This window comes from Panthera tigris, chromosome D2, assembly GCF_018350195.1.
Source record: "Panthera tigris isolate Pti1 chromosome D2, P.tigris_Pti1_mat1.1, whole genome shotgun sequence".
Taxonomy (NCBI): domain Eukaryota; kingdom Metazoa; phylum Chordata; class Mammalia; order Carnivora; family Felidae; genus Panthera; species Panthera tigris.
Window position 1 is genome coordinate 61,413,620 of NC_056670.1, and position 23,847 is coordinate 61,437,466.

The 23,847-nt window shown below is 52.4% G+C and overlaps 1 protein-coding gene across 1 annotated transcript in view; it reads right to left on the reverse strand.

Annotated features, from left to right (window-relative positions):
- The window catches only part of COL17A1 (collagen type XVII alpha 1 chain), a 51,479-nt gene that overhangs the window by 16,159 nt on the left and 11,473 nt on the right, over positions 1-23,847 (reverse strand). Inside the window, 26 exon segments of the mRNA XM_042960682.1 lie at positions 92-163; positions 408-443; positions 1,567-1,629; positions 2,273-2,308; positions 2,795-2,830; positions 3,035-3,088; positions 3,914-3,949; positions 4,574-4,636; positions 5,401-5,505; positions 6,057-6,119; positions 6,220-6,246; positions 7,631-7,657; positions 8,004-8,033; positions 8,369-8,590; positions 9,238-9,435; positions 10,377-10,421; positions 11,740-11,820; positions 12,196-12,357; positions 13,700-13,768; positions 14,533-14,604; positions 15,739-15,810; positions 16,408-16,566; positions 18,670-18,813; positions 20,229-20,276; positions 21,635-21,670; positions 22,792-22,839. Of these exon segments, the coding sequence (XP_042816616.1) occupies positions 92-163; positions 408-443; positions 1,567-1,629; positions 2,273-2,308; positions 2,795-2,830; positions 3,035-3,088; positions 3,914-3,949; positions 4,574-4,636; positions 5,401-5,505; positions 6,057-6,119; positions 6,220-6,246; positions 7,631-7,657; positions 8,004-8,033; positions 8,369-8,590; positions 9,238-9,435; positions 10,377-10,421; positions 11,740-11,820; positions 12,196-12,357; positions 13,700-13,768; positions 14,533-14,604; positions 15,739-15,810; positions 16,408-16,566; positions 18,670-18,813; positions 20,229-20,276; positions 21,635-21,670; positions 22,792-22,839 (2,004 nt within the window).

Below are 23,847 nucleotides of genomic sequence, written 5' to 3' on the forward strand. Positions count from 1 at the left end.
CTGCTGAAATGCTGGAGGAAAATGGCTAAGGCACACACATTCACGTGTACACACACACACAGGCCGTAGCTCCCCTTTGCCACTCTGTTACCTGGCTTTCCTGGGTCTCCAGAAGGCCCTGGTGGGCCACGGGTTCCAGGCATCCCTGTCAGACCCTGTTCACCTAGAGAGAGCATGAGATAAAGAAGGGTTTTCCTTTTAGGAAAGCTGAGCCAGCCGGCACATCTGAGCCTATGGTTTCTGGGGTTTTACTAATTTGCTGGCAGGTGGAAAGGAGAAGGGGAGTAAGACCTGGGCCTCATGGGGGTCCTGCTGCCTTATGATTAAGGGGACTGGGGACTGCATGCTGGGATGTGGGCAGGGCAGGGCCAGGCAGTGAGCACGAGGAGAGCAGATCTGCAACCCACCTCTTGGGCCTTGGTGTCCATCAGGGCCAGCGGGTCCTAGGAAAGCAGAACCACATATCACCAGTTACCCCAAGAGCTACTTTTGGGCCTCCCTCCCTCGATGACCCCACAGGCTTTAGCCAGTTGTCTCCCAGGCGGGAGCCCATGCAGCCCTTCCCACAGCTGCCGACCACGGATGCCACTTTCTCCCTGGCCTCTTCCCCTAAACCAGGGATTGTGTATTTTCCTGCAGAGAACTAACGGGTCAGCAACTCCCCATTGCATCCCCAGGGCCTACTGCAGACTCAGCATGCACCAGATACTCAATAAATGTCTGCCTCGTTTACTCAAGGTCCTGGAAGTCAAGGTCCTCCAAGTTCTCTCCTCTGCTCTGGGTGTTATGCTAACCTTTGTCCAAAGTGGCGTCCTTCAGGGACCGTATCTTGCTTTCTCCCACCCCTTTGTCTCTCCTCACTTGTGTTGTCTCTGCAGAGACTTTTCCAAAATGACCATGACGAAATCTTCCTTGCTTTATAAGGCCACGTGAAATGCCTCCTCCTTCATTTCTAGTAGGAAGGAATCTCTCTCTGCCATACCCTCATAGCACTCCGTGCCTTTCAGGGCACCTGTCCCTTCTACAAGCTTTATCTCCCCTTGTGGGAGGTAAAGCATTTTACTTGCCCCACATGGCATCCTGCCTACAGTCAGAGCCTCCTCGTTGTGTTACATGAACAGGAAACTGAACATACCACATCCCCACTGGTGGAGCTTAAACCCTTTTGGGACTTGGTGCTAAACGCTCCGCCCTCTGAGGGTTGTTGGTCAGCTTCCAAGTCCTGGCTGACAAGCACCTTGCTAAGGGTCAGCAAAATGGTTAAACCCTGGATCTGGCTGTGACACCAGCTCTGGAGTACCAGGGTTATGCCGGGAACAGTGTGGGTCCTAAGGGACCTCAATGCTTATCTGTCCTCCCCAGGGGCCCAAGTGGCCTTGAGGCAGGGACCAGGCTGGATGGGCCACCAACCTCCAGCAGTGACAAACCCAGAGACAGAAACAGCCTGCACATGGGCCCTCAGACAAACCGGAGAACAGGACACGCAGCTCTAGAAGCAGGCTCTCGGCTCTCTGACCTCGACTGGAAGGGGCAAACCCACTGCATCCGTTCCTTTGGGACACTCACCCATTGCCCCTTTAGCTCCAGGCTCACCCACGGCGCCAGGCAAACCTCTCAAGCCGGGCTCGCCTGCAAAGGAAACAGGCTTGCTGACTGGGACTTCCACGATACGCGTGTTCCCCACCCCCAAGACTGCCACCTCCCCAACCAGAGGAGCTGGAGGTAACAAACAGAGGCTGCGGACACAGCCCCTGCTTAGATTCTATGGTCAGGGTCCCCGGGCAGCAGACACAGGCAGGTCCGGAGCCACGTCCGGTCTGAAGGGATGTGCAGATGAATCATTTCCCTGGCAGCACAGAGCTGCCCCTGTAGCCAAAGCACCATTTCTACGGATTTCTTTTTTAGGCATTCGAGCTGGCAGAAGGTTAAGCAGATGAGAGGCTTGCAAGTAGTGTCAACTCTCTGCTGCTCTGGGAAGGGCCTAATTCCCCCAACTGGATCCCCCCGAAATAATCCAAGACGATCATAAACTCCCTTTCCTGCTCCAAACATTTACCGTCTGGACTATACGTACATTTTGATGCTGGTTCCTACTCCGTTCACTGTTTTTTATTTTATCCTGTCTTGTGATTTTTCCCTAGATTACAAGTTTTCCGAAGGTTTTTAGACAGAGCTTCTGCCTCATATTTGTGTATTTCTTTCCACCTCCAGTGCCCGCTGGGTTTACAAGAAGTCTTTAGTGGATGAAATCAGATTCCTGTGCAAGACTGACCTGTGAGGCCTCGGGGTCCTTTCTCCCCCTGGTCACCTGAAACAGACATGGGGCAGGGTGGGGTGGCAGGAAGCAGCAGTCGGAGCAAGGAAAACACCCTCACTCAGTGAGAGGGACCCTGGCTACAAACAGTTCTCACTATGCCCTTGAGTTGCTGCCAGCAGAATGTCAGTGAGACCCAGGCACTGCTGAGGCCAAGGAGCTCGCTCTCCCCCAGGGTCAGCACCATCACCCCCAAACTACCCCAGCCCCTGCTGTTGCACAGTGAGTGCCATGAGTGCAAGGAGAGCCAGACGAGAGAGGATGTGCCTCAACACTGCATCCTGACCACCCTGCGGGCCACCCGACCACAGTGCTTGTGACATAGGTGCTCGGTTTCCCCTCTTCCTGTCTTAGTTTCCCTATCTGAGAGGCTGGGCTAGAATGAGCTCTCAGGTCCAATCCTGGACCCTGAGACAGGTTCCCATCGGGGCTCCCAGGAGTCAGGCGGACTATGGGGATGTCTGAGCAGTGACAACGTACCTTTGGGTCCCGGTGATCCCATGGGACCTTTGTCACCTGAAAAGGTAAGGGACAACTCTGTGTAAGGAGCCCCAGAGGGGATGACCAAAAAAGGGCGGTGTCTGTGTGCAGACAGGCTCTCTGCCATCCTGACCTGCCCTCTGCTTACGTACCTGCCAGCCCGTATAGCTGCCCCACCGCCCAGACCTCCTTCTTGAGTGAGTGGCATCTACAGGGTGGCATCCCCTTCCCCAAGCTCACCTTTGACACCAGGGAGTCCAACTTCACCTCGGAGCCCTTGGGGACCTACAGAGCCTGCAAGCAAAGACAACCATGAAGCTAGGTGAGTGGCCTGATGGACCGATGGACATGGACACAGGCACAGACATGCACACGCACACACACACACAGGTGCATGCACAGCCTGGGGTAAAGTCAAGGGCTGCTCTCCACAGACTCCTCCCCACAACCCTGCTACATCATCCCAGCCCAGTTCCTTGCCCTAGTGTCACAGGCCCTGATGTAAGGACACCTCATGGGGCCGTGGCAGAAACACTGGTCCGCATTACAGTGTGGGCTACAGCTCAAGATTCCCAAGACAGCAGAAGGGCTCTGGCCCACAGGGAGGAGGTGGCCACAGGGACTTTGCTCAGGTGCAAGCAGGACAGTAAGTGCCTGCTGCTGAGGCTACCGGAGGGCCATGCGCCCTGAGCCAGGTCAGCACGGATCTCCCCGAAACCACTGGGAACCTGACCTCAGCTTCAGGGGACACATGTATGGACGGGAGTTTTGGACCTCTGGAAGGCTCCATATAATTGCTTCTTTTGCTTTAAAAATGTGTTTCTTGGGGCACCTGGGTGGCTCAGTCAGTTAAGCGTACGACTTCGGCTCAGGTCACGATCTCACGGTATGTGAGTTCGAGCCCCGCGTCGGGCTCTGTGCTGACTGCTCAGAGCCTGGAGCCTGAGCTTCAGATTCTGTGTCTCCCTTTCTCTCTGACCCTCCCCCATTCATGCTCTGTCTCTGTCTCAAAAACAAATAAATGTTAAAAAAAAAAAAATTTTTAAAAAATGTGTTTCTTTTTAGTATCCCTTTCTTTTCCCCAGAAACAGCATCTATTTTTATAAGCAGCACACTGACCTGGGGGACCCCGTGGGCCAGGAGAACCACTGGAACCTGAGAAGAAAGACAAGACCACAATCATCAGGGGCGAGCCACAGGCCAGGGACACGTGACCCCACAGTGAGGGGCAGGTAGGGGCTCACTTCCAAGTGAGGGCTGTGTGTGTGTGAGCATTGCCCACACAGTGTGGGTTCGTGCCCAGACCCCAAGTCAGTGGGTCTGAGAGGGACCCCAGTGCAAAGTTCTCCTGAGGGAGGACACTACAGCTGGTGGGATCGAGAGACCCCTGCTCCTTCCCGGTCAGAGTAGAACATGTGGGCCCGGGCAGCAGCAGGGAGGGGAGATGGGCATCAAACTGAGAAGGCCCCGTTCTCCCTGAGCCGTCCAGACATAATGCTTTTGAAGGAGTGCAATTGGGCAGCTGTCGGGTGAGGAACTCATCTGACTTGGGACTTCCTGACCCATCCACACACTTAGGGGCCACATAACAGGGCCACTGAAGAGAGACAGAAGCATGGTCCCAAAAATTCCAGCCCTGGGGTCAGTTCCAGCCCTGACCCCCCAGGCACTCCTTTGTGGGGGGGGCTCTCTGGGCCCATTGTCCCTGCAGCAGGTTAGGGCTGTCAGGATCCACTTCCTGGACCTCTGTGATCCGTGCCATCCTGGCACTTGACTTACCTTTGGGACCCACAGAACCTGGGACACCAGGTGGGCCCTGAACACCAGGTTCACCAGCAGCCCCTGGGGAGAAAGCAGAGGATGCTCAGTTTGCTCGCCCACCCAGCCTGGCAGTGTCATTTGTGGGCAATACTTCCCAACTGCTGGTGGTCTCTGATCCATCAGATACCTCCTTGAGGCCACAAAGCTGCAAAACACCTTCAGTTTCTACCCCCAGAGCCTTTATAGCCCATGAGGTCTGGCCCACAGGAGCCACTCAATAAATATTTGTTGCCTGGTTGAACAATATTTTTAAGACAAAGAGGAGCTAAAAATAAAGCTCTTGCTCATGCTCTTTTGGCATTATGAGAATTTCTAGCGTCTGTGCTTGGTTTCACCTGATGAAAGCTGACTCCTGGTTAAGAATCTAGTTGTAAAATCTTCCCAGCCTCCTCCAGGGCTGGGCCTGTGTCTAGGTCTTTCTATTTCTCCTTCCCTGCCTATTTCCAGCCATGAAGGTTTGAGGGCCTACCACCCTTCTCCACCTTTGGTCAGGCTCTGCCCCGAGCCTCTTACCTCAGACCTGACTCTGCACTGCCTACGTGGGACGACCCTTTCTCCTTGTGACCACCTTCTGCGTGGATTCCGAACACTGCAGGGTTCTTAGATTCAGACCCAAACCCACAGCCCAGCCCACACCCCCGTTAGAGTGTGGTCTTCACAGGGCCTGGCACAGAGCCTGGCTCGAGGTAACTGCTCAGTAAAGGCCATTGAAAGAAGGAGGGAGAAAGATGTGAGAAGGAAGCATGGATATAGCTAACCCTGCTGGTAAAGGAAGAGCCTCTTACCTCTGTCCCCTTTCTCTCCAAACCCAGGAGGCCCTGCTTCACCACGAGGTCCCATGGGGCCCTCTCGTCCTCTCTGGCCCATGGGACCCTCCATGCCAGGCTCTCCTGAAGAAAGGAACCTCAGAGTTAGGAGCCAGTGCCCATGGCTAAGGGCTCCATTGGCAGCATCTCACATGATCAAGAGGCCCTCTGCTCCTCCGTCTGGACACTCGGGCTTCTGGTGGGCTCTAGCCCGGCCCCCACTGCCTCTTTCTCACTGCTCCTGGGCCACAGCACACCCTTGCCCCAGGGCCCACGGCTGCTCCCTCTGCCTAGAGCATTCCCCCCCCCCCCATCTCCCCATGCCTGGCTCACTCACCATCTTCAAGTCTGTTCAAATGGCACCTTCTCAGTGAGGCCTTATTCAAATTTACCCCCTCAGTGCGCAGTGCCGTGTGTGGCTCTGTCTTTCCCGTTTCATGATCTACCTCCTACCCTGCTCTGTACTTCACTAATTTATCATGTCTTTCTCCCCAACCCAAAGATAAGCAGCGATTTCTGTTTTGTTCACCAATGTCTCCCCGGCTCCTAAAACAGGGTCTGGCACAGAGCAGGCACTTAATGAAATGTTTATTGAATGAATAAGGGAATAAGAGAATGGAAAAAGCGGCTCTTACCCACACTGCCTTTTTGTCCCTTTGGTCCTTCTGGACCTGGGTGGCCCAAGAGCCCAGGGATGCCTGTGGACACACAACAACACCTGAGCCCTGTTTCCCCCTAGAACCCGGAAGCCAGGGACAAGCAGCCCGCAATACCAGCACGCCATCAGAGGTTACATACCTGGAGTCCCCGGGAGTCCCCGATCTCCTGTGGGGGCAGAGATAAAAGAAGTCAGACAGAGGACTTGTGCCTGTTGCCTAAAGGAACCACCAGGAGAACATAGGACTGCCACATTTAGTAATTATATGGGATGCTTAGTTCAGTTTGCATTGCAGATAAATACTGAGTAAATTTCTAAGGTAAGTATGTTTAATGTGATATTTGGGACACACAGTGAAAAATTATTTATCTGCAATTCAAATTTAACGTCTTGTATTTTATGGCAACCACATAGTCAGGGACTCCAGGACTAATGGTCCTCCTCACCATCGTGGTCAGGAGGGGTGTGTGGCCTGCAAGCTGGAGCCTTGGGGAAGGGGGCTGATGTAGTTACCCAGGCTGGGGTGGGGCGGCAGGGAATCCCCAAGAGAAGTGGATGGCCATCAAGCAGACGAACCCCCAATTCCTGCACGGAGATCTCTCGGGAAGGGAGGTAAAGGTGGGGATAGAGGGACGACTCTGTCTCTTGAACCGTGGCTCTCAGCATGGACTCTGCACCACCAGCCTCAGAACCACCTGGGGCGATCAAGACCCTAGACTCCAGGCCCCACATCTACCGAATCAGAGGCTCTGGGAGTGGGGCCCAGAGTCTTCTGGCAACCCTCCTACCCACTGAAGTTTGAGAACCCCCCTCAGCTAGAACAAGGGGTGCTGCTGTGGTCATTGGGATTGGAAACCTCTTCCACCCGTGGGCCTGTCCCACTGACTGTCAAACCACTTTTCTAAGGAAAGAGATCAATTTCCTACAGCATTATCAATGAGTGTCACACAAGTTAGCACACGATTGTCCCTCAACTAACACTGTGGGGCACCTTTTCCTGTGTATATGTCCTGTCTCCCTGCCAGACTGCCCACCCCTGCAGGTAGGTGGCACTACCCCAACTGGAGTCCCCCCCCCAAGGAGCCCCCCTCCTAAGACCCCTGGGAGTAGGCTCCTCAGCTGCAATGGTGGTTCCTGACCTGCCTCATCAGAATTAACCTAGGGGGAGGAGGATCCAGTCCCAGAGGATCTGATTCCTGGCAGGACCCAGGAATCTGTATTTCTAGAAATCCCCCCAAGTATTGTGTATAGTAGCAGGTCCTCAGGCTGCCCTTTGTTGCTGAGGGAGATGCAGATCCTTGATGCAGATCCCTTGTCCTTGTCTGGGAAGTCCCTAGAACCCTGAGAAGGGACAAGGGACAGTGCTGCCCCAGAGACATAGAGCCCTGCTCTGTCACTAAGCCCTCTGACCTCAAAAGCCCAAGGGTCTGCAAGTCCTACATGGAGAGGAGCTGGCCCGGAAGACTGGGTGTGGGGGAATCAGACGCAGGCTGCTCATTTTAAACCAGCCCTTACTGATACTTTAGGTTAAAATCTCCACATTTGATTTACCTTTAGGTCCTTGACTTCCCATGTCACCTAAAATCAGAAACACACGAAAACTATGAGGTGGGGTGAGAACCCAAGAGCCACTCTCTCCTGGTGTTTTCGGACCCACAAACATCACTGCGGTGTGGGCGGGCACGCAGCTTGGTGCCCTTCAGTCTCCGACCACGTCACTGGGGCACGTGGCTGGGCCTCTCTTCAGTGATGCCCAAGGTCTTGTTCTAAGATATCCTGACTGTAAAGCCAATTCTCAACCCTCCCGACAGACACCTTAAGATCTTTCTACTGCTCATCCTTCAATTTGGAAAATTTCCACCCAGAAAACCTGTTCCACAGGCAGGAAATGAGAGCAGCGTGAGGGCTCAGTCCACCCCAGTACCTTTAGGGCCGGGGCTTCCTCGGAGATTTCCTACGAGAGAAGGTAACATGGAGTTAGCTGCACAGCTTGTACGTGTGTGTCTCACACACACACACACACACACACACACACACACACACACGTGTGCATACACACGACGGGGTGGGGGGGCACCACGGTCTGGGGGAAGACACAGAAGCTGGGACTAGGAACCAGATTCCAAGGGGTGGTAGTTGTGTGATCTTGGGCAATTCTCCTTCACAGACCTCAGTTTTCCCAGCAGTCAGATGGGATCACAATGCTGGTCCCCCCTCCCAGGATCCCGCACAGGATGGAGAGAGCACAGGAGCCCGGAAGGCCTTCGCCCTGCCCTGCGCCGTACTCACCGCTCTCCTGTTCCGCCATCAGCTTGCCCTTCAAGAACAGCCAGAGCGCCTCCTGCCCGTGGCCGTCAAGCCCCAGTTTCCCCAGGTCGGCCCCGACGCCGGGCGCAGCGCCCTGCAGCCGGTCCTTGTTGCTCCGCTCCACCTTCTCGTCGTAGAGCAGCACCCCGCTCCGGCTCTGCTCCAGCTCGGCCACCCGTGCCTTCAGTGCCCTCACCTCCTCCGCTGAGACAGGCGGACAGAGGCCGGTCAGCCAGGCGGGGCCTCCCAGCCGGCGGCACCCTCCCAGCCTGCAGCACACCCCGAGGTGGGCCTGATGTGGGGCTCTGGGGACCTTTGGCCGGAATCTGTACAGAGACCACGTGTCGTGACCACCAGTGGGGGCAGCTGCTCAAAATGGTAACCACGCCCTGAAGAAACCGGGCCTGGGACTCTTCTCACAGGAGGAGGCCACAGAGCAGTCCCCCATCCTCCCTGGGGGCTGCTGTGCGAGAGCCGACAGAGACCCACAGGGGTGCTTGGAAAAGTTGAAAATCAAAAAGGCCCTGAGCACGCACGGCCTGATGATTACGGGCAGCCAAATGCGTAGCAGGCTGTGACAGGGATGGAGGGCCCTGGGCTGGGAGCCACACCAGAACCCCAGTTCTGCCACCAAGTGGCCGTGGGACCTGGACCGAGTGCCTCCAGTCCTGCCACTGAGTGGCCGTGGGACCCGGACCGAGTACCTCTGGAGCCTGGCTCCCCGCCTGCAGTAATGAGGGGTCCTCCCCGATTGCCTCTGGCCCCTGGATCTCTGACACGCGGGACACTTGCCGACTCCTGCCCTCCAGATGGGCAGTGAGGCCTGGTGTCCTGCCACTGTCCTCACGTACCCAGAGCAATGAGGCCGAACAGCAGCCCCAGGAGCAGCAGCCAGGTGAGCAGCAGGCCCAGCAGCCACTTCCACCAGCTGCAGCAGGAGCCACAGGGGCACCAGGCTGGCGCCGCCCCCCACGGGCCCCCTCCGCCGCCACCTTTGCCGCCACCTCCGCCTCTACCGCTGCCCCCGCGGTGATTGTAGCTGTGAACATCTGTGGAAGACAAAGGAGGGGTAAGGGGAATGCAGTAGGCTCCTGCCCTCTTCCCTCCAAATTCTGGGGTTTTCGGTGACTTCCTGGGGGCCTGAGTGAATGCTAGTCGGGGCCGGCAGCTCCAAGGCGGGCAAGGCTGGCTCCTGGAACACACACAGGGCCACAGCTGGGGAAGAGCACACATGGGACAAGCCTGGGCTAGAGGCGTATGACCCAGTGGAGGTCCCTTCACCTGTTGCCTTTCTCATAAAGTGGAGTTAAAAGATTCCCCACTTCATAGAATGCTTGCTGATGAAAGGAGGTAAGGCAGGTACGGGCATTAGCAGAGGATGCAGCCCAAAGCACTCAGTTTAAAAATCTTGATGATGAGCATGGATTTTGCTACAATTTCCTGAATTTGGTTATGGCCAAACCCAAAGCGTTCCCATCTCCCTCCACACCTGCATTCCCTTGGGGCCCTCAGCTCCTGTGTAATCCCTGCAGTGCCCGAAATTACACTCAGCACTTAAGGGATGGCTGGGAAGCTGCTGCTGCTGCTTTTTTTTAGTGAAAAGGATTTTTAGTGTCTAAAACAGACTGATAACCCTTGGTCTGTTTCCCTCACAAGACTGTGTAACCAAGTGAGAAAAGTCTAAAGGGCTAGAGATGTGCGTGGTCTTAGAGGCACCCTGAAGTCCAGGCGGGGGGCTCTGGAAGACGCAGCAGTGGCTCCTCTGTATTGGGAGACCCTGGACCCTGGAACCTTCTGCAGCCCTGCCCCAGCCCCCTGCCAGCCCCCTCCACTGCCCTCCACCCTGCCTCCTCAGGCCTTCAGGGAAACCCTTTAGAGGTGCAGGGCTCATGTGTGCCCTGGTTCCAGGTGAGGGAGTGGTCATCTGTTCTGTTCATTACAACCAGCCCTCTCAGCTCCTGTCACTGCAGGATCTCCTGTGGCTACCTACCTGCGGAGGTGACCTTGCCCTTTGTGGACACAGTCTTCACGTCCCCTGGAAGGCAAACACCAAGAACACAGGTTTTGATCTGAGCTTTTAAATTTTTGTTAACATTTACTCATTTTTTGAGAGACAGAGAGAGCACGAGCAGGGGAGGGGTAGAGAGAGGAGGAGGCACGGAATCCGAAGCAGGCTCCAGGCTCTGAGCTATCAGCACAGAGCCTGATGCGGGGCTTGAACTCACGAACCGTGAGATCATGACCTGAGCTGAAGTCGGACGTTTAACCAACTGAGCCACCCAGGCACCCCTGACCTGGGCTTTTAAGCTGCGGAACCACAGGACAGCCTGTGAGTTGACTTTGGGCAAAACTTGAGGTACATGTGCCATCCAAGCACCTTGAGGAATAGCACCGTATGGGAACGCTCATGGACCCAGTCCTCGCTGATATGATATTTGTGACCGTTATATCATTGAAGACATGGCTGGGCCAGCAATTAATGGTGGGTAAAAAGCAGGATCTTAACTCTCTTGTGACCTAAACCTTTCAAGCCCAAGACATTTTTGGAGTTCCATGTTAGGGGTGACATTTGCACTCAACGATAAATATGTTTATGAGAAATGACTCTCGATTTCTTGGTTAAAGGACTTTGCGTTCCTCACCAGGGGTGGAGGGGCAGAGGGCTAGTTCACCAGTCCCTGATGCTATTTGACCACTGAGTGTTTGTGGGCACAGAAGGAATTCTCTGAGAAAACTGTTTACACATTTCATCAGATTCTGTAAAGGGTCTTTTGGTTCCATAGCCCCACCTCCACCCCTAAAATGTAAGTCTTCAAAGTAGGTACTTCCTCAGAGTCGGGCCTGGTGAAGATCATAAGGGATTTCATTTGCATTTTGCAAAGATGTTCTAAGACCCAACTTTTCAGGGAGGTCAGTAAACGAAGAGAAATCAGTGATCTGGAAAGAGTACACAGGACCTTGAGCATGTGAAGAAATGCAGTTATCTGGGAGAGAATCCAAATATTTGGGAAGGAAAGAAATAAGTGTAGCAAGTGCTTTGCAAAGCGTTTTCTAGTAGCTCTGGAAATTATGGAACAGAGGGAAAAAAACCCACTGTAGACAGCAGGCGTGCCATGGGAAGGCTTCTGCTGCACTAACATGCATAGGAGACGGCTGCAGAGCTGGTTAAAACACAGCCTCTGACTCAGCAGGTCTGGGCCAGGGCCTGGCAGCCTTCATTTCTAACACACTCCCAGGTGGGGCCGATACTGCGGGTCTAGAGACCCAACTTTGAGTAGCCAGGTCTCAGAAGATGAATAAATAACAAGCAGACAGACTAAAGTCAAGGGAACAGTGACCAGATTTCCTCTTACCATTAGCGTCTGATATCAGACAGGTGTCAGCAGTGTAGGCAGCTTGCTTTTCTTTTTTCAGGGTGTCATCTGAAAAAGAAGCTGTGCATACAACCTATGATCACCCAGGATACTCCATCCTCAGTCCCCTCTCTGCCCCAGGGCCTCTCCTGCTTGGATACCCCAGTAGGAAGAGAGCTCAGCTTCCCTGAGTCAATCTCCCGGATCTGTGCTTGTGGTTAGGAGACTTCCCATTGCCCCAAGACCTCTCTGGGTGTGTTTTGCCAGAATGTTCCTGAATGTTTATCTACATTCAAGGCAGACCCTGGAGCACCCTATTCAGGCAGGTAAATTTCATTTGAATGGGGCAACTCCGGTTTTCTTATTAAAATGTCTCAATCCACCTTGCTAGGACATTCTGTCTCCTATACCATCTGCCTCTCTCCTGAAACCTGCATGGCGTGGGCTCCCTCGTACTTGCGGCGATGGTGGCCGGGGAGGCGGTAAAGACCTTCCCACTGTCCTTGGTCATGATCAGCAGCTCCATCTCCTTCTTGGCTGGTGTGTTGTCTTTCTCCAGGATCAGGAATTTACAGTCCTTGTGCAAGAGTTCATCATTCTGGACGTTTGTGGTGGAGGCTGGGGAGGAAAGGAGCAGGCAAGGAGAAGGACAAGGGAGAGGGAAGAAATGACCAGAACAAGAAAAAGGAAGAAAGGCGGGGGGCGGGGGGGAGGGAAAGAGAGAGATCAGCAGCTGCATCTGAGGGTCTCCTGCTCTCACTGACAGTGTTTACTAAGAAGCATCCTGGGGAACAAAGCCACCCTCCCCTGCCTGGCTGAGCCTGGCCACCAGGAGTGGGTCAATGTGGGAAGCACCAGGTGGCTGGCCTACGGTACTGTCCCCTCACCTGGACACTACAGGATCTTTAGCCAAAGGGTCAAAGTCCCCTTGTCAGTCATGCCCTTTTTTAACTGATGTGGTGGGTTCATTGCTATCCCTCAGTCTCAAGTGTTACCATCCTGGAGGCACTTTTCCTGACCAGCTGGTCTAACATGAACCCCTGCCCCATCTCTACTACCTCATCTATTTCTTCTAAGTAGGTATGATTTTCTGTCATCGTTTCCTGTCATTTGTCTATTTGTCCATCTGCCTCCTCTCCGGCTGCAATGGTCAGCCTGGTGAAGGCAGGAGTCTAGTCTGTCCTGTTCACGTTCATACTCCGAGCACTTAGAACAGCATCTGTCTCATACAGAGCAGGTCCTCAGTAAATCTTTTCTGAATGAAGGAATTGTTGAATGGAAGGGAACAACAGGATCACAGCAATGGAAGAAATAACCCACTGGGTGAGGAGAGCCCAAGTTGATAAAGATCCTATTGAAAGTGTGTATGGTGTGGGGCACCTGGCTGGCTTAGTTGACAGAGCATGTGACTACTGACCTCAGGGTTATGAGTTCGAGCCCCACACTGGGCATGGAGCCAAGAAAGAAAGGAAAAGGAAAAGGAAAAGGAAAAGGAAAAGGAAAGAAAGAAAGAAAGAAAGAAAGAAAGAAAGACAGACAAAGGAAGAAAGACAGACAAAGGAAGGAAGGAAGGAAGGAAGGAAGGAAGGAAGGAAGGAAGGAAGGAAGGAAGGAGGAGTGTGTGGTTGGGGTGGCAGCTTCTGAAGGGCTCCCGGGTTCTTGCAATGGGTGACACATAACAGGAGCAGGCCAGGGGCTTCCAGACAACAGTAGGGACTGGGGTATGAATACCTGACCCTAAGCTCCCTGCCCCACCCCTTGGCCCTTGAAGGCCAAGGTAAGGCTGGGGGCACACTTATCTCTGCTCTGTCATGGGAACCAGGAGGCCTTTGGGGTGAGTCGTATTTGCAGACCTCAGACCACCAATAGGTTATACCTCCCCCTCCCATACGCCACGTGTCACTGCAGAGCACTTGTCCCCCACACGTGGTTGCCATCGGCAGCTGGCAGTAGCACTCACCTGCGGAGGTGGACACGCCTGCGCTCACAGTGGCAGGGCCCTGGGGCAGGTTTTTCTTCACACCATATGCTACAAGAAAGGAACCACGGAGTCAGCAGGGCCAGTGTGGGAGAGTGGCTCCACAAAGCCTAGAATAGCCTGAGCAGTCCCAGCAGGGGGCAGGCTCCCCAGGTGACAGGAAGAGCTTAGTGGCAACTAAATAAAATGAATTATAACAACAAAGGCAACTGTCTCCAGCCACAGGGGCGGCAATGAGTTTAGATGACACTTTCTTTGGTCTAACCCTCATTCTTTTAGGATTGTTCCAAAATTCTACCTCCTCCCTGAAGTTCTCCTAAGACTCCTTCCCTTCAGAACTCCTAACACCTGCTCTGCACAACAGGATTCATGTTGTCGTATAGGACACCTGGTTGTTTCACGTGCATTAGACTTTCTACTCCAAGTAAACCATAAACAAGCTGAGGGCAAAGGCTAAGGTTCACCCCTCTCCTGTTCCACCTCCCCGGGTTTGCACAGGGGTACACCATAAAATCAGCTAGATGATCGAGGTACAGTGACAGGGGACCATCAGGAACGGCAGTGAGACACAGGGGTACACAGATGACACTCCACAGCAAGGGCTCCCCTGTGGTTTCCCTCACATCCCAGCCAGCAAATGATCGAAGTTGACATCTTTAGGTTGGGAGGTGGGGGGGCTGTTTCTTTGTTGGGAAAGGTTGGTTTTTAGGGAAATCTGGTCCCTCTGATTCAGTTACTGGAAAGGGATATTGTGAGTTACAGCTGCAACAAGGCATTACTTCCCAGACCCTAAGCTCCAAACCTTGGCTACTGACCTGTGGAGGTGGTGGCCGCGCCATGGGACAGGGTGGACGAGCTGGGGGCCAGGTTGTTCTGCATGCCAAACACTGGGAGAGGAATGGAGGGCAGGTGAGCACAGGTGGAGAGGGGGCCCCTTGGCTTGAGGCAGCCCCTGGAGCACCCCAAAGCACTTCCATGATAAAGATCTTGGCACAGGCCAGAGATTCCCCAGATTTCTCAGTTCTCACATTCTCAGTGACACGGTGAGCTCTTCAGGCCCCACCCCCCACTACTGGCCAAAAGCTACCAGCAGTTTCATATATTGGGTAGTTAGGGCCACATAGCTGAATAACAGTAATCTGCACAGGGTCTGACAGATGCCACTGTATTTAAAAATATCCCAGGGGTGGGGAGCCTGGGTGGCCTGGTTGGTTAAGCATCCGACTCCGGATTTTAGCTCAGCATTGGGCTCTGCGCTGAGAGGGCAGAGCCTACTTGGGATTCTCTCTCTGCCTCTCTCTCTCTCTGCCCCTCCCCTGTTCGTGCTGTCAAAAATAAATAAAACATTAAGAAAATGGTCATATGCTTGCACTGGAAGCCAGGCAGTGACACTGAGCCCCCAGTGAACTACAGTGTTTATAAAAAGATCTAAAGTAAGATCCTTCAGGAGCACCTGGGTGGCTCAGTCTGTTGGGCATCCAACTCTTGATTTCAGCTCAGGTCATGATCTGAGGGTCGTGGGATGGAGCCCCGTGTTGGGCTCTGTGCTGACAGTGGGGAGCCTGCTAGGGATACTTTCTCTTTTCTCTCTCTGCCCCTCCCTTGCTCTCTCTCCCTCTCTCTCAAGATAAAATAAAATAAACATAAAAAACTAAAGTAATATCCTTCTAACATAAAAGTACTTTGCACCTGAAAACGTCCACAGTGCCGACTCTGCCCCTTTACTTCCATTTCTCCACCGCTCACAGAAAAGAGACCAGAACAGAACAAGTAGGTTCTGGACACCCCAAGCACCCTCCCTCAGGCCTTGTCCTTGGGGGCTGATCTCCACCTAGGACTGAGGGCAGGCACCCCTTGGGCCCTGTTTCTGCATCCCGTGTGCAATGAGGAAAGTCTTCACGCTCATGGGCAGAAAGAACATCTTCTGTGGAAACCCCTCTGTTTTCCTCAGCAGTAGGGAGCATCACTAACTTGTAAAGCAAACATGCTAAAAAGGGCGACGCAAGCTGGCAAGCACTGACCTGAGGAGCAGGTGCTGACCCCGGGGTGCAGTGTGGGAGAGCAGGATGCCATGTTGTTTGGGACTCCAAAGACTGCAGGGGAGGAGGAGGAGGAGGAAGGCTGGTGAGCGGGACCTCCAGCCCAGAGCAGGGGAAACCACAGAGGCACCAGAAGAAGTGCCAGGATTAAATTTTTCTATTTTGTTACATTTCTGGTTTTAGGGAAATCTTGAGCTCTTGCCTTGCAGCCGAGGACCAAATTGTCCATGGTGTGCCTTGAGTCATAGCCAAGGAATGGTCATAAGGTGGCCAGGCCTCGCGTGGACCCTGGGTCACCCTTTTGCAGAAAAGGCATTTGAAGCCCAGAGAAGTTAACCAACTCTCAAGGTCACAGTTAATCCATGTGGAATGAAACTAGGTTCCCTATACACATTTTCATGTTCTTTCCCATTACATTTTTTTTCCTGATACACTGTGCTATATAGTCCTTTTTATAGGGGACCCACCAAAAGAAACACCTTAGAGACTGAATTGAGCTGGGGTTATCAATGGGAAAATCTTGGGATGCTAGGCCACAGAAGACCCCTAGAGAAAGCCTCCGGGGAAGGTAAACAGCAGAGGGGTCGTTCAGCTCCAGGTAAAATTGCAAAGGGTTCAGGGGTGGGAGGGGAAGTGCACTGTACCACGTACCCGATCCTGCAGAATAGGCATTGGTGTTGAGGAGGGATGAGCTCTGGGTGGTCACATTGTTGTGATAGGACCCCATGGAGGACCCCGCCGGCAAGGTGGAAGACCACATATGGGAGGGAAGGTTGGCGTCCAAGATGGTTGTATCATAGGTGCCGGACACTGGAAACAGACAGGCACACCCACACCCCAGTGAGAGACAAAAGCAGCACCCAGTCAGATCGGTGTGCTGGCACATTCTCGGGTTTAGCCCTGAAGGTCCCATGTCCCGGGACCTCCCTCTGTCCAGGGAAGTTGGTCAGTCCACTTTCATCTGAAACTTCGGAGCTGGTGAAAACTTGATCTCTTGTATTAAAGATTCTTGTTGTGGCTAACAGACACATGAAAAGATGCTCAACATCACTCATCATCATGGAAATATGAATCAAAACTATGATGAGATACACTGCACACCTGTCAGAATGGCTAAAATGAACAACACAGGAAACAACAGGTGTCGGCAAGGATGTGGAGAAAGGGAACCCTCTTGCACTGTTGGTGGGAATGCCAACTGGTGCAGCCACCCTGGAAAACAGTTTGCAGATTCCTCACAAAGTTGAAAATAGAACTGCCCTCCAACCCAGCAATTGCATTACTAGGTATTTACCCAAGGAATACAAAAATACTAATTCAAAGGGATACCTGCACCTCGATGTTTATAGCACCATTATCTACAACAACCAAATTATGGAAGCAGCCCAAGTGTCCATCAATTGATGACTGGATAAAGAAGTGGTGTATATATACAACAGAATATTACTCAGCCATAAAAAAAGAATGAAATCTTGCCATTTGCAACAACATTTTTGCTAAGTGAAATAAGTCAGAGGAAGACAAATACCGTCTCATATGTGGAATTTAAGGAACAAAATTGATGAACATATGGGGTTGGGGGGAAAGGGAAACAAACCATAAGAGATTCATAGCAATAGAGATCAAACCAAGAGTCGATGGAGGGAAGTGGGTGGCGGATGGGCTAGATAGGCATGGCAATTAAGGAGGGCACTTGTGATGAGCACTGGGTATTGTATGTAAGCTATGGATCACTGAAATCTACTCCTGAAACCAATAATGCACTGTATGTTAACTAACTCAAATTTAAATAAAAATTTGAAGAGAAAAAAAAAATTCTTGCTGACTCCTGGTGAAATCTGAAGTAGGTCAGTTTTGCTCTGGGGTCTGCCCATTTTTCCAAGATCCCCTTCCCACCTCCTGGTGTGCTGTCCCCTCCACTGGGACATCCATCGTTGCTGATTCCGCCACTGGTGCCAGGGGGCCACAAATCCCACACAGAATTCCAGGCATGAGGCAGGTGCAGATAGCAAAGCCCCTGGTCCGAGACCATCCCGCACGGAGGGCAGTCTTCTCTGGTTAAACGCTCCTTAAACCTTCCTATGTGCCAACCAGACCCAAGGGGCACTCTGCCCCCAAGAGAGGGGACTTTGGTGCTTCTTCAAATCTGAAGCCAATTCTGCCTCTTCACTATACAAGGGGGAACTAGCCATACAAGTCATAAAACCTGCCCTGAGGTTTGGTTTTATATTTAAAAATAAGAGAAATATCACAATCTCAAGGGTTGTTGTTGTGTTTTGTTATTGTTTTTTTTTTCTTCAGGAGTAAGGGACAGAAAGCTTCACAACATAGCAGAACTGGCTTCTCTCCTCCTCTCTGTCCAAGGATCTGCTTATTCATCTTTCTGCCTCCCACAGAACCCACCTTGCACTTGGTAGGCATGTGATCCCGGAGTGCTCAACAATGTCCATCCTACTTGACTATGACCCCCTGGTTATCTGTTTGACTTCCCCCAGAGGCCCTCACCTCCACGAGTGGCCATGTCTCTCCTGTTCCTTGCTTCTCCTCAGTGCCTGCTACTTGGCACAGAGGAAGCACATAATAAATATTCACTGAATGAATGAATGAAAATACAGTTGTCCCCACTATTCTTCATTCGGGGAACCTGGTCAACACATTCCCAAAAGATGTCAAGAATGTCCTGGGAGAGAGTCTCTGGGATTGAGAGCCCAACTACACGCTCGTGGGATGGTGGACCAGACAGGGTGCAGCCCACATGCTCACACAGCATGAAGAGCAGACTCTTGGTAAGTACTCTGTGAAGTCTCTGCCACAACCTTGGAGGCCTGTCGGGGCACTGCTGAATTCTGGGGCCAGGACAACTCTGCCACCTCGTTCCCTTCCCTCCATGGAAGCTGGAGCCCCGGGGCTTACCTGACTGGGAGCTTGCCGTGACCATTTTGGTCTCCACCGTGCCTTTCTTGGGGATGGGGAGTGTATTGGAGCAATTTCGGGTGGGGCTCACGCTTGCAGATCGACTCCCCTTGAGCAAACGTTTAACATCATCCAATTCCGTCCCTGTAAAATAAACCCCCAATTTTCCAATAGGCCCTGGATTCTTTCCTGAGTCCAGCTGCAGTGGAAAAACATATATGGCATTCTGAATGAGGCGGGGGTGGGGGGAATGACATTTGCTTCACACGCTGGGACATTTTTGGTCAGCCTTGTAATTTTTGTATTTTGTCAATTTATAGCATCTATCAACCTGGCCCTTTGTAATATTAATGGCCTCATAAATACAGGGCCTCCACAGGGAGGTCCTCAGTATGTATTTCCTAATTAGACCTCATCAGACAGCACAGGGATAATTCTATGGCTGGAAGACCTGGTTGTCCTAGATCAGGGGGCTGGGAGATTTACACACAGGGCAGTGAAAGAACCAGATCTCTTGAAACAAATGATTCAACAGTGGTCTCATCCCCCACCAGGACACATTGAATGTCAAGTGCCTGACCTTGTATGCTCTGGAGTGTCAAAAGGAATTTGTGGCTCATAACTCCTAAACATTATGCTGCTTTTGTGTGGGTTTGGGGTCCATTTGGCCACTATTATTTGTAGCTAGGTCACCTAGAGGTGTTAGCTCCCTGTGCCTCCCAACGTGGCAAGGAGGAGAGGAAGGAGACATCATAGGAGGGTAGCACATAAGAGGTCTACAGGCATCGTGTCCTAGAAGACTGCCCAGGCACCCCCTTCCCTGAAAGCTCCATCCTTTGGCTCAGCCCTGCCAAGCCTGGAAGGACTCTGGTGAGATAGCCTCAGACCCCATGGCGCAGGGCCCTGAGCTCTTTGCGCCAGCCCCAATCTCTGATTCCTGGGCCAAGTGGCCTCTTTCTCCTCCTGCTCTTTATACTTGGCTCTCACCCTATTGGTTGGGCTCTTTTCAAAATGTCAAATAACTTCTAACAAGAACAATAGGAGTGAAACAAAGTCAACAGACTAGGGAATCCCTGACATTTGAAATAAAGTTCAAATTCTCACACTCGACTTGCTTCTGACTCTTCTCCAATCTTAAGTATTCTATCGTGTCCCCTCTTTCTCCTTTTCCTTTGGCCACACTGAACATTCCTCCAACGTGTGGGCATATGTTCCTCAAATGTGTCATGCCAGCGTATCCCACAGAGCCTAAATGACCCATCCTTCGGTCCCCCTTCAAGGGACATGGACCCGAGAAGGCTTCTTTGACTCCCTGCTCCTTCAGCTCCCTGAGATGTCATGGTTGGTTGGTTTACGATCTCCCTGTTAGCAGCAAGGAACGTGACTTACTCAGCTCCTCATCCCCAGCACCTCGCCAAGGGTCCCTCTCACAGAAGGCCCTTCAAGACGTTTTATGATTGAGTGACCACACACACAGACACATACACACACACACATACACACACTGGTGACCCTGGACTCCTGGATCCTTTATTTTCAGACAGACAGTGACCACTTACATCGGGTAGATGGGGATGCACTCTGTAGTCGAACTCGGATTTCGCTCTCTGTCAGGGAAGAGATGGAGAAAGTGTGAATGAAGGAGCTTGGATCACAGTGCCTGACACTGAGCTCTGAGCAGCAGAAAAGATTTTGGGCTGTGTCCTAAGAACAGGAGGCCTAAGTGTGCCCAGAACAAGTGCTATTTAAAGGAGAGGTCCTTGGGGCGCCCGGGTGGCTCAGTCAGTTGAGCGTCCGACTTCAGCTCAGGTCACGATCTCGCGGTCCGTGAGTTTGAGCCCCGCATCGGGCTCTGGGCTGACAGCTCGGAGCCTGGAGCCTGCTTCCGATTCTGTGTCTCCCTCTCTCTCTCTGCCCCTCCCCCGTTCATGCTCTGTCTCTCTCTGTCTCAAAAAAATAAATAAACGTTAAAAAAAAAATTTAATTTAAAGGAGAGGTCCTCTCCCCACATCCCAACCTGCCCACTGTACACATCCCAGTGCCTGGGGATGCCCTGATGAAATCACAGGCTGAGCCGGGAGGCTCCATCACTATCAGCATTGACCGAACCCCTTCCCAGTGCCTGTCTCCCAACTGCCCAAACCAAGCTGCTGTCTTGCCTCCTGGGTCTCTGGGTCATGAGAGAGAGAGACTTCTAAAACCCATACCATTTACTTAGCCACTTGGGCCTCCTTTGGGCAGGAAATGGATGGTTTCACGTTATTAGTTAGCTTCAGGTAGGCCATTGACATCTTTCAACTATTAGCCTAAAGTTGGTAGCTGGTATGTTCCTAACTTTGAAGTTACTGATGCAAAAAGGCGCTGGGAAGTCTAGACTGATCAGTGAGAGCTACAGCAGCCCAGCCCATGAGGAGCCCTGCCTTCAGCAAGGCCCTGACACGCCGCTCCTCCCCACCCCCACCAGATCCATTGGGGCCGCTTTCCCCAGGACCACATTTCCCTCCTAGAGCCTTCTCCACAGGCAGACGTGGACAGTGCAAAACTGTCACGCAGCCCTCCGTGCCCTGGAATAATTTGAAAAAGAAGGGCTTTTGCTCATTTCTCGATGCATCACGGTAATTACAGCGGCTCTAGTTAGTCAGCCAGGAGACTACAAGTGAAGTCAGATGTGGCGCCAGCATCATCAGCTAATCCGCAGCAGGACAAGCTGCTCCCCAGCTGGCTACCATGTGATTTTAGCCTTGCTTCCACTTGCATGCTACGTCACCGCCAGAATCTACCCCTCCCATCCTGATGGGGCCGGCAAAAGGTTCCCAGGAAGCTGTAAGCTCCTCGGACGCAGAAACCACGCCTTATTTATTCTTCTCTGCTTCTCATATTTTCTGGCTCAAGGCTGGGCACCCGTGTTAGATGCTCAGAAAAAACTTGGTGAATGAACTGAAATGAACCCAGCAACAGAGCTCACCTCGTGTTTGGCTCCTTCCTCTGGTTGAAGAAGATGCTGAGGAACAAAGACAAGTAATCTTAGGCATATGTAAGAGGTGGCATGCTAAATAATTTTCACCTGGAAGTAGGTCTGTTTGAGTGGGGGGTGGGGAAGAGACGGTTTTCAGTGTGCATTTATATCCAGATGGGCACCTTTCTCTTTGTTTCTACTAATGTGTCTTTGTAAAGTCTTTGCAAACTGAGTGTCCTGCCCTTCTTCCCTGAGCTCAAGTCCTGTGCATCCCAGTTCCTACTTGGTGCCCCCACCGGGAAGCTGAACCACCAGCTCTGCTTCAGGATGAAATGACTGAACACATCAGTCCATGTGGAGGCCTCCACCTGGCTCCCCTATTTCAATCACTGGCCCCACAGTGAACCCAACCACCTGGGGTCGGCAGTGGGTGCTTAATAAATGATGGCCACATAGCCAAAGGGCAGAGAAAGTTTTGCACGGCTCCAATGCATTTAGGGTGTTAGCTAAATGAATGTTAGATTAGCTCACACTTAGAGTGTTAACTAAGGTAATCATTTGGAAGCAAGGTCATTAGGGCTGGCTGTCTACACAGATGAAATATATTTAAAACAAACAAACAGCCAGATCTCTTTAGCTTTTTGTTAGAGACTGCCTTGGACTTCCAGCCATAAGCAAATAAATAAAATTATAATCACTGTACAATCACCATATCAATTCAGACGCACAGTGAGAATCCAAGAACATGGACCAAAAGGTTAAGGCCAAATGAAGACAGATCCTTGGGTTTCACTTGGCATAAAGTATGCCCCTTTGCAGCCAATCATGGTGGAGGTGATGAGATGTGTGGCATTTGTGCGTTCAACCCCCTGCTCCTCTTTGCTGGGAGGTCTTTGTGTGTCCTGTGGAAGGAAAAATCCTGTAATTGTTGCTTGGCCTTAGGGGCTTCTCTGTCCAAGCCTGAGCCCTGTGTGAATAACTTGCCACTTCAGTAGTACCAGGAGCAATGGCGAATGCCAGCAAGTTAATGTGGAGGTCAGTCGCCTTAAGATGCTTCAGGATAAGGAAGCGAGGGGTCAAACTCCTTTAGAAGAATCCATTTGACTCCAGGCATTTCCCCAGTGCCTCATTTGACCATTTCTTCAGAAAGTAAGGAAAGGACATACCAAATTCCTTCCGAGGGTACTCCGGAGAAGAGTTGCCGCTGGAGCTCCCTGCAGAGGGAGAAAACAGCACACAGAGCCAGTCCTCCCAGAGAAAACACTCAGCACACACATGCCCGGCCCTCCCAGAGCTGCCCAGGGGAGAAGGTGCACTGGGCACCCCCTACTGAACCTCCCGGCCCAGCGCCCTGGACGGCAAGTGCTCTACAGCAGGCTTGCTGTGGAAATAGGACACACCTCCAGGACGCAGCCGGGGCATTTCGCTGTGACCACTGATCTATTTCACGTGGCGAAGGGTTAGAACAAAGGAAAGCAGGACGTTTTCATTTTTTTTTGTTTTTACGTCCTTGACTGAGTGTGCCCTATGCCAGTGTTGGTGCAGGTGACCTGTCCCTGGTCATACAAATACCGGCAGTGTCACTGACCTTGTGAAGCCAGTCCCAAATGTGGACCCTGTTACAATGAAGGCGCCAGCCCCCAGGAAGGCCTAACATCAGAAAGCGCTGTGGTGACACCCTGCCTGGCCTGGATTTTGGCTCCCCACCCCCACCCCTGCCATATGCCAGCTCTGGGTCTTAACTCACTGGGGAACTCAAACCCTCAATCCTGCTTCTCCACCACCACTACCCGTCTCCATTCAGTATCAGAGCCACTTGCTGCCTGGCTGGTCTGTTTCCCACCAAACCTGCTTCTGCAGATGACCAGGCACTGCAGTGACCTGAGGGGCAGGACCCAAACGTCTTCCTCCCGCCTCCTGCTTCTTGACCCTGAGCACCTCCCTGCCTCACTTCCATGTCTCTGCCTGGTCCTGCTCTCCCCAGCCGCTCACACTCTTCCTCCTCCTCTGTCTTCTAACTCTTCGTTCCCTTTCATCCCCAATGTTCTCTTTCTTTGCCCCTTTCTGCTCTCATGCTCCCTTCCTTGGCCAGTTCCTGAGGTTTCCATCTTCTACTAACTAACATCTCTTCATAAATGCCGCCAAGCTGGGTATCCTGCCCGACTTCTCCCTGAGCTCAAGTCCTGCGCACCCCTCTCCCTGCTCAGTAGCCCCACCGGGAG